This window comes from Festucalex cinctus, chromosome 18, assembly GCF_051991245.1.
Source record: "Festucalex cinctus isolate MCC-2025b chromosome 18, RoL_Fcin_1.0, whole genome shotgun sequence".
Lineage (NCBI taxonomy): Eukaryota > Metazoa > Chordata > Actinopteri > Syngnathiformes > Syngnathidae > Festucalex > Festucalex cinctus.
The window spans coordinates 1317331-1325753 of NC_135428.1; the positions used below are offsets into that span (position 1 = coordinate 1317331).

At 40.3% G+C, this 8423-nt stretch overlaps 2 protein-coding genes across 2 annotated transcripts; one reads left to right on the top strand and one right to left on the bottom strand.

The window, feature by feature from the left end:
• Positions 1 to 91: 91 nt before the first annotated feature.
• On the bottom strand, positions 92 to 4915 carry slbp2 (stem-loop binding protein 2). Its single transcript, XM_077504108.1, has 9 exons — positions 4758 to 4915; positions 4027 to 4179; positions 3812 to 3889; positions 3665 to 3742; positions 3419 to 3562; positions 2090 to 2263; positions 1848 to 2010; positions 1411 to 1537; positions 92 to 745 (listed from the first exon to the last, which is right to left on the bottom strand). Exons 1-9 carry the CDS (start codon positions 4808 to 4810, stop codon positions 681 to 683), a joined length of 1035 nt encoding a protein of 344 aa, XP_077360234.1. The 5' UTR covers positions 4811 to 4915; the 3' UTR covers positions 92 to 680.
• A 249-nt stretch (positions 4916 to 5164) lies between these two features.
• zmat2 (zinc finger, matrin-type 2) lies at positions 5165 to 7510 on the top strand. Its single transcript, XM_077504110.1, has 6 exons — positions 5165 to 5322; positions 6075 to 6174; positions 6265 to 6388; positions 6508 to 6581; positions 6675 to 6820; positions 6908 to 7510. Exons 1-6 carry the CDS (start codon positions 5221 to 5223, stop codon positions 7049 to 7051), a joined length of 690 nt encoding a protein of 229 aa, XP_077360236.1. The 5' UTR covers positions 5165 to 5220; the 3' UTR covers positions 7052 to 7510.
• Positions 7511 to 8423: the final 913 nt, after the last annotated feature.

Here is an 8423-nt window from a genome sequence, read left to right on the forward strand (position 1 = left end):
ATCTTTTAAATCGATTTAAGACCAAGTTAAATGACTTGCAACCACGTTTAAATAGGGGCAAAAAATACATTGAAAAAAATGAAAAACTGCATGTAATTTAACACTTTATTTACATCTTTATTAATTTCAGCTTCACTTTCATATTCAAAGCGGCATACATTACATAACGAATAAAACAAAACAAAAAAAAAAGATGGTGAAAGGAGCCTTATCAGAACAGAGGCGAACGTGGACAAATAAAAACCAAAAACAAACCAGCAGCCTCTACAGAGGCCAAGAAAGTGACAGCGAAAAGAAACGAGGGTGACTTTAAATACAAACTTTAGCAGATTTGTGTGCACACGGAGAACACAGCGCAGGTGACAAAAGTGCAATTGAACACAAAAGTGCAAACGATAAACATGCTCGGATCAAACGTGCCAAGTCGACCTCTGTCTGTTAAACACCAGGAGAGATTACGCAACTCGTCTGTCCCCTCCTGGGCTGAAGATTAGCAGAGAAGCTCAAGGACCAAAAAAAAAAAAATCATATCATCACCTCCCCCTTCACTTATTCCAAATCCACAGTGTTGTTAAAAATCCAAATAAATTGGAAACACACAGAGATTAAATTCCAGGTGACGTCAACAGCATCTTGGTGATGAACTTGCTCGGTCAAGAACCAAATCGGACGAGTTGCAATCAGTCGTGATTCCATAAGAACTGGTCCGAAACCATCGGGACACGCTGGTCATCAGCACTGAAATCTACACCGTTTAAAACATAGGTTGCACAAAGGCAAAAAACAAAACAAAAAAGTATTAAAAATATATGAATATCAAAATAAATGTAAAAAAAAATAAAAAATATATACCAAAATGTATTTATAAAAAAAAATATATACCAAAATGTATTTATAAAAAAATTAAAATAAACCAAACGTATAAAGTATAAAATATAAAAAATAAAAAATAAAAAAAAAATAAAAAAAAAGGCAAAAATAAATATAAACAAGTTTAAAATAAAAAAAAAACAAGTATTAAAAAACAAAAATGGAAAAAAAGTTTTAAAAAATACATATTTAAAAACCAAATAACAGTTTAAATGTTAAAAAAAGGTATTAAAAATATATGAATATCAAAATAAATGTAAAAAAATACCAAAATATATTTATAAAAAAATAAAAATAAACCAAACATAAAATATTTAAAAATGTATAAAAGAAAAATGCAAAAATGTAAATATAAACAAGTTTAAAATAAAACAAAAAAAACAAGTATTAAAAAACAAAAACGGCAAAAAAGTAAAAAAATAAAAAATAAAAAATAAAACATTTTAAATGTTAAAAAAAAAACCCCGCAAATAACTGCCAGTAACAACCAACCTCATCTACAGTGACATCTTATTTATTTCGTCTTTTCGGTGGCCTCACCTCCTGCGTGCTCATCCTCCAGCTGGAGGTGGAGCCAGTCGGCCACGCCTTTGTTGTTCAGCTGAATCCTGAAGGAGCAGCTGAGGCCCGGCGGAGAGCGAGGAGGTCGGCGGCACCTCTCGGGGTCCTGGCGCAAACAGAGGGCGAGAAACGTTTGAGACGCAGGTTGGATCGTCGACGTGAACGCGTGCTGCACTCGCAGCAGGAAGTTGGGCAACATTTCAGGATCAACTTATTTGACTTCTCAATGCACCACCCTGAAAACTGTTTTTTTTCCCCTTCTTTAATAATAATAATAATAATAATAATAATAATAATAATAACAAAACCACATTTTTATTTTTTTTTTAAAATATTGTGCACAAGTGAAACTAATTTTAAAAAAAACTTCAGGTGTGTGTTTTTTTTTTTTTTTTAAGAGGCCCGCATGCCGTTACCGGTGACAGTGGCACATTCCACACGCCAGGCATCTCGGGCGACACGTCGGCCGACAGGGGAGACACAGAGGAGGCCTTGGGGGCCGCCAGGGTCTCCTTCTCTCTCTGCTTCTCTCCTCCATCGTCACACAAGTCGGAGGTCATTTTTGCCAGCTGGTCCTGCCTGCCAAAAACATTTCACAGCCAAAACTCAAACAAAATAGCAAATCTAAAAAAAAACTAAACACTTGAGCTCCACCTACAGTTGCTCCACGGGGTCGAGGGCGAGGTCGCAGGGGTCCGGCGGGGAATCGCTGGGCGGGTCCCACTGGTGCAGCGCCCGTCGCCACAGACGAACTTGCATGTCCCACGAGCGCCTGCTGTACTTCCTGTACTTGTTGGGGGTGGACGGGTGGAGCTTTGGGTCTCGCAAGTGTCTGAGGATGACAACAACTTTTGTAGGAAATATAGGCCAGTTTAAATTTTAAAAAACTAAATTAATAACTTGATACCAGCTGTGTAAATATTTGTGCTAGCTGTAATACTGAAAAGTCTCATGTTAAAGCAACACGAAGGAACTTTCAGTTCACGTTGATTATGGCGACGCCATGTGGACAAAAGCGGTAATGTTACTCCGCTGTTATGTTATGAAGGAAGACCACATTTCCCATGAGGACAAGCGCATTGCGCCGTTTTTTGACAGTCAAATTGACTTCCGTCTTTGTAACGACTGGGGAAGGGGGGGGGGGGGGGGGGGGATGCCATAAAGCAGCCAGCACATTTGTAGTTTTTTTTTTTGTGTGTGGCAGTGTTCCTACCATCTTCCTCAAAGTTGCTTAGTGCCAGTAAAATGATAGACCCCCCCCCCCCCGGCAAATGTACCATTCAATTCGTTTGAAGTTTCATCAGAAGAATTATGAAATTATAATAACTTGTTGCAACCCCAAAACGTTTAATACTTTGTTCTTCACTCCCAAAAATGGATTCATACATTTTTTTTTAATGCAAGAGCATACAGAGGTTTTGATTTAGCTTCTGACATGTCATTAAAAAAAAATTTGTAACAAGCTCTTTTTGCCAGCGTTAAACAGATTTGTGAATAATGATGAAACTTAGTTATATTCTAATTGTTGCAAAACGTAAACAGAAATATAACTAATTTTTATTTTGGTAGCTTCCATGTTTTTGTAGCAATAGAACAATATTCTGTGGGCCTTTCAAAATCCAGTAAAACAGCCGTGAGTGAAGCCGGTTGCTTCAGTCAAAATGGCTGCCAGTCAAGGAGTTAAGGATGAAAAGTTCCTTTGTGCTACTTTATGGTGAAAAATTAAAGTATGTAAAGGCTCCACTGCAGTTATTTATAGAACATGGGTTTATGATGGCGCACATGCTCGAATCATGGCATTGCTTCTTCACGATTACCTCCATTTTAAGTACTTTGTGGCATATAGAACATTTTATTTATTATTATTATTATTATATTTTTTTAAAACACTGGTTTCTGGGACCTCTTTAAATTCAGTGTTGTGTCAAAAGCCAGCAGGTGCAATAATTGGCTGAGAATTCGACCTCGGCGTCACGATCGGTCTTACTTGGGGACCTGCTGCAGGTAATTCTGGTATCCGCTCGTGTTCTTGCCGTACAAGATCTGCTTCTGCCTGCGCTTGAGAACCGCCGCGTTGGTCTCCGTGTTGCTCGGGTCCGGCATGCGCGGGTAGCAGCGAGCGAGCGAAGCCCTGCTTGAGATGGCGAGATAAAGCCGATTTTAAATTGTACAATGCAGACGATCGAGCGACAAAGTATTTGGATGGCCGCAAGCAGTGGCGTGTTCATCTCGCCTCTTGTCCAGATCATCCGTTCCCACAGCAATGCTGCTGGTGGACACTTTAAGGATGCAACGCTCCAAGATGGACGTCCTGGACCCCAAAAAACAAAAATGTGAAATATTCAGCTGCGATCCTGAAGGTGAAAAAATTCAATGAAACCTGCGTGGCTTGCTGCTGGCAGTTTTCTCTCCCCGTAGGCCGCCTGCCGCCGGAGACATCGGGATCGGAGAGACGTTACTGCAACCAGGACAGGGTTCAAGTCTTTAATCAATTTGCTTATATTCTCTGTTAAATATATTTTTTTTTGATGGGACAAATCAAAACAGCATTTCAATGGGAAATTGGACTTCATAGTCAAATGTTAGTTTACTGACCTGACGAGACTGTCAAAGACAGAACTACAGCCTGGAAGGAGCCAAGGCTCGGGGGCAGAGCAACCAGCGGCCAGATGCGTTTCAGGCAGGCCATTCCACATGGCCGTCGACCAGCCCTTAGCACAAACGCAAGTGCGCGGGCTGAAACAGAAACTGAAGGCAGAACACAAGTCAGAGACCAGCAGCTTCAAAATCAAAATGTGAGGGTGGAAAAAAAAAAAAAACTACAAACAAATACCAGAAAAAAACAAAACAAAAAAAAACTATAAAGCTAATCCGGGGTCAATTTTGTCCTCTGAAGTACTTTACTGAAAATGTGACGACTTATTGCTTACACAACAAACTTTGCTTTAATATTTAGCGTCAATTAAAAACCACCACTACTCACGCCACAATGCAACAGATGACTTCCTGGTGCATTTCACATTAAAAGACCACAGTAAAGGACCGGAAGCATGTGTCTTTTACTCACAAATGCCTTTCTAGCTGGTGCGCTGTCGTCACCCGCATAGATATACCCGAAAAAGTATTTCGATAAAAACATATGAAGTGTTTTGTAAAGTTCTGAAGGGACAGTTGACGTCTCAATTCGAGAGTGAACTGCGGTGCGTGATTGTCTTGAGTCGACACAAGTGCTAACTTGGCGGCCTTTTGCGGCTTCTCGTGTCTGTCTGTACTAGTTCAAAGATGTCAAATAAAACATACATATAATGGAGAGCTACGTTACCAACCTGGAGGAGAGCGGTGGGCTTTGGGCTGCAGTTTCCACTCCGCTGCGTGACATGGTGGCGAGTTTGAACCTGGCGCCTTCGCATCAAGACGAACACTCGAACAGACGCCATGTTCCGTTTTACGGCGTCTTTAATGAGATGCACCTGCGGCGGGTGTGGCCTGCCACAGTTTTTTTAATTTTTGAGTTAAATGTTAAATTAAAAAAATATAGTATAAATACATCAAGAGGGGTTCTCGCGGAAGTATTTTTAAATATCTTAGCCGATTTTTATAAAATGTAGTGTATTTGCTGTCGTAGCACCAAAACTGACCTGTGAGAGGCAGAGTGGTGCCATTTGGAATCCAGACGAATGGGAAATACAAATAAAAAAGGAGAAACTGAATTGTATGTTCTTATAGTAGTAGTAGTAGTAGTAGTTTCTTTTTGATGATTCAATTTTCGTTTCATATTCATATACGCAAATGCACCTATTCTCCAGTGCACTAGGTGGCGCTGAGCTTCCAAATGTAAACACTGAGCTCTCCACACCGGAAACTGTCGCAAACATGGCGTCTGGCAGCGGGGTTAGCATTTGTTTTATTTATTTTTTATTACTAGTGCATTATTTGTATTGTTTACATTCGAACTGGTGATTTGTTAATAATTACATAAAATGTGCCTCTGTTTGTGGGATTGTCTGCGTTTTTATATCTTAATTTGAGACGAGAAATGCGCCCTGTCGGCAGCTAAAGAGCGGTTAGCCCTTCAGGCTTATCCAAAACATTTGTGCTCAGTACCGGATTAAAATGTTGGCTTTCTGTTTATATATGCAATTGGTTGCTACGCGTCGAATTACAGGACAGTCGGTGACGCAAGTTGGACTGTTTGTTTTGTGCTGAATTGCGGAGTAAAACGGGAAAGCAACCATTTATTATTGTAATTTGTGCTCAGTTAGTCTGAGAACCAACATCAGCAACAAGTTGTTTTTGACTTTTGTTTTTATTGCATTATATTCATGAGTTCAGGTTTCACTGTTTTCAAATTTATACAGGGGATCCTCAGTTTGCGACGACTCTGTACGTAGGTCAGAACGCGTCGTAGTGCGTTTTGTATGAAACATTTGTATGAAAATCACTCATTGGTCCAGCCCTAAGGGGGGAGAAAAAACAGTAATATGGTGCTGCTGCTGCTGCTGCTGCATGACAATGTATTCTTATGCCGATGTGCCGTTCATAACCTTGAAGTGTCATAATTGAATTATCTCAAAACATACATCGGTATCGAATAACTGTACTGTCTGTACCTTGCATGTAACTTGCTCATGTTTCTCTTCCAGTCGAGTAAGAACGACTTCCGTCGAAAGTGGGACAAAGACGAGTATGAGAATCTTGCTCAGAAGCGTCTCGCCGAGGAGCGAGAAAAAGAGAGCAGAGATGGTGAGCTGTCGTCGAGTTTATTTGCAGATAACGTTCCACTTTAGACCCCGTTAAATCTTCAAACCTGGACAAACTCATTATGCATCATAGGGAAAATCACGCCACCGGTCAAGCGGGAGAATCTGCGCCATCGAGACTACAAAGTGGACCTGGAGTCCAAACTGGGGAAGACCATCGTCATCACCAAGACGACCCCTCAGGCCGAGATGGGCGGGTACGCAGAGTTGAATTTGCCTCACTGAAGAATGAGTTGTTGTACCGATGCTTCGGTCCTGGAGACAGAACAGATATATTATCTGAAATATACATAATCCAGCTGTTTTCACCTTTCAGCTACTACTGCAACGTTTGTGACTGCGTGGTGAAAGACTCCATCAACTTCCTGGATCACATCAATGGCAAGAAACGTGAGTTGCATACCTGAAAATGTGCTTAAAGACAGTATTGAAGTGTTAGTTCCCATCTCTGTGAGCCCACTTATTGGTAAAATGTGCCTGCAGATCAGAGGAACCTCGGCATGTCGATGAGAGTGGAGCGCTCGTCCCTGGACCAGGTCAAGAAGCGCTTCGAGGTGAACAAGAAGAAGCTGGAGGAGAAGCAGAAAGAGTACGACTTTGAGGAGCGCATGAAGGAGCTGCGAGAAGAGGTCGGGAGAGGATGATGATGATGATGAAAGTTGAGCTTTTCAATAAGCGCTATCAACGTTCAGGTATAACATTGCGTTTGCGTTCAGGAGGAGAAGGCGAAGGCCTACAAGAAGGAGAAGCTGAAAGAGAGGAAGCGGCGGGCCGAGGACGACGGCGACTTTGAGGACGACGAGGAAATGGCGGCCGTCATGGGTTTCTCGGGGTTCGGGTCGTCCAAAAAAAGTCACTGACGCCTTGAAAAGGACATCAGCGCTGTGGAGTCGGCGCGTCTGGTAATACCGTAATAACGGGGGCCTTGAAGGAGGCGCGCACGAGCGAAATGGAGGACCACTATAGAGTCTTGCTGCACAGATGTCGTCTCCGTTTTGTTCAGACCGCAAACATGTTTTGATTCATTTACTCGTTTTGCCAGTTGGATCCATCACAAGCATTTTTTTTTTCTTATTTTGAATATGAAAAACTTCTGTAAGTTATTGGAATGTTCTAACGTTTATTTTTGTTCTTCATTCGAACTCATTCTCACCAAGTCGCGTGTTTATGCAGTATTTCTCCGCATAATGCAAACATGGATGTCGGTGAATACAAAACGAATTTCATGTCACGATACTTATTTGCTGTATATTGTCATGTTTTCTTTTGCTTTCAAGCAAATATTTGATTTTAATAAACAAGGGTTTTTTTTTTTACAAGTCGGTTGTTTGCTACATGATATGAATCATTAATATTGCACTTTTATTTCTGGCATTATTGATTTCAGATTAACTCATTTCAAATGCATATCCTGGTTGTGACGTTCGTTGTCAACAAAGCAACAGAAACTTTTTTTTTGTTTTTGTTTTGTTTACCCCGGTTTTAAATGTCAAAACGTCATCTTCTTTGTCAAGTGACTGACATGACAGGAAAGTCACTCCCACGACAATCGACGCAAACGAGTCATTTCAGGTCACCAAATATTGTAATATTTGATTCTTCAGATTTAGTTTTCATACTTCCTGTCACCTTGTGATGTCACTGCATTCCGTACATAAATGATTTGACATGAGCATACAACCTTTCACGAGGCTCATCAATAGCTAGCAATTAGCTAGCATATACAATTAGGATTGTAACGATACCGGCAATATCGTGATATCAAACTGCAAAACAATATATCGTCGTAGTCTTGTCATGAGATTAAAAGCAGCACATTTGTTAAAAAAATAAAAAATAGTCACGTTGATTTCCATTTGTGCAATTTCTAGCACCCTCTGGTGGCTAGTTTTGTTGTGCAGTTTAATTTTCATAAGGCATGTTTTGGCCCTTCTATGTTTCAAATCCACATTAACGGTCAAATGAAGGAGAACGTAACATGCTTGTCAATATGTACTTGAATCAACAAGAAAGTGCCTCAATATTAAGTCAAGTCATGTCTGTTATGAGACTTTTTTTTTTTTTTTTTTTTAGTATGAGCTATTTTTTTTTTTTTTAACAATATTGTGACCTTATGAATTAAAACTAACAATAAGATTCCACTAGATGGCGCCAAAGTAATACCTGTACAGTATTGCTTTTGGCCTGAGCAGCAACTGGATGAGATTTTCAGCAAAAATGAAAAAAAAAAGA

What these genes read in the sequence shown, in the direction of transcription:
- slbp2 (XM_077504108.1), bottom strand. Translation starts at nt 4,810, where the DNA reads ATGTCACGCAGCGGAGTGGAAACTGCAGCCCAAAGCCCACCGCTCTCC. An exon ending in TACCTGCAGCAGGTCCCCAA is followed by an intron (nt 2,264 to 3,418) that starts GTAAGACCGATC and finishes TGTCATCCTCAG; the next exon opens with ACACTTGCGAGACCCAAAGC. An exon ending in GGAGGATGAGCACGCAGGAG is followed by an intron (nt 746 to 1,410) that starts GTGAGGCCACCG and finishes TAAACGGTGTAG; the next exon opens with ATTTCAGTGCTGATGACCAG.
- zmat2 (XM_077504110.1), top strand. Translation starts at nt 5,221, where the DNA reads ATGCACCTATTCTCCAGTGCACTAGGTGGCGCTGAGCTTCCAAATGTA. An exon ending in ACATGGCGTCTGGCAGCGGG is followed by an intron (nt 5,323 to 6,074) that starts GTTAGCATTTGT and finishes TTTCTCTTCCAG; the next exon opens with TCGAGTAAGAACGACTTCCG. An exon ending in TGAAGGAGCTGCGAGAAGAG is followed by an intron (nt 6,821 to 6,907) that starts GTCGGGAGAGGA and finishes GTTTGCGTTCAG; the next exon opens with GAGGAGAAGGCGAAGGCCTA.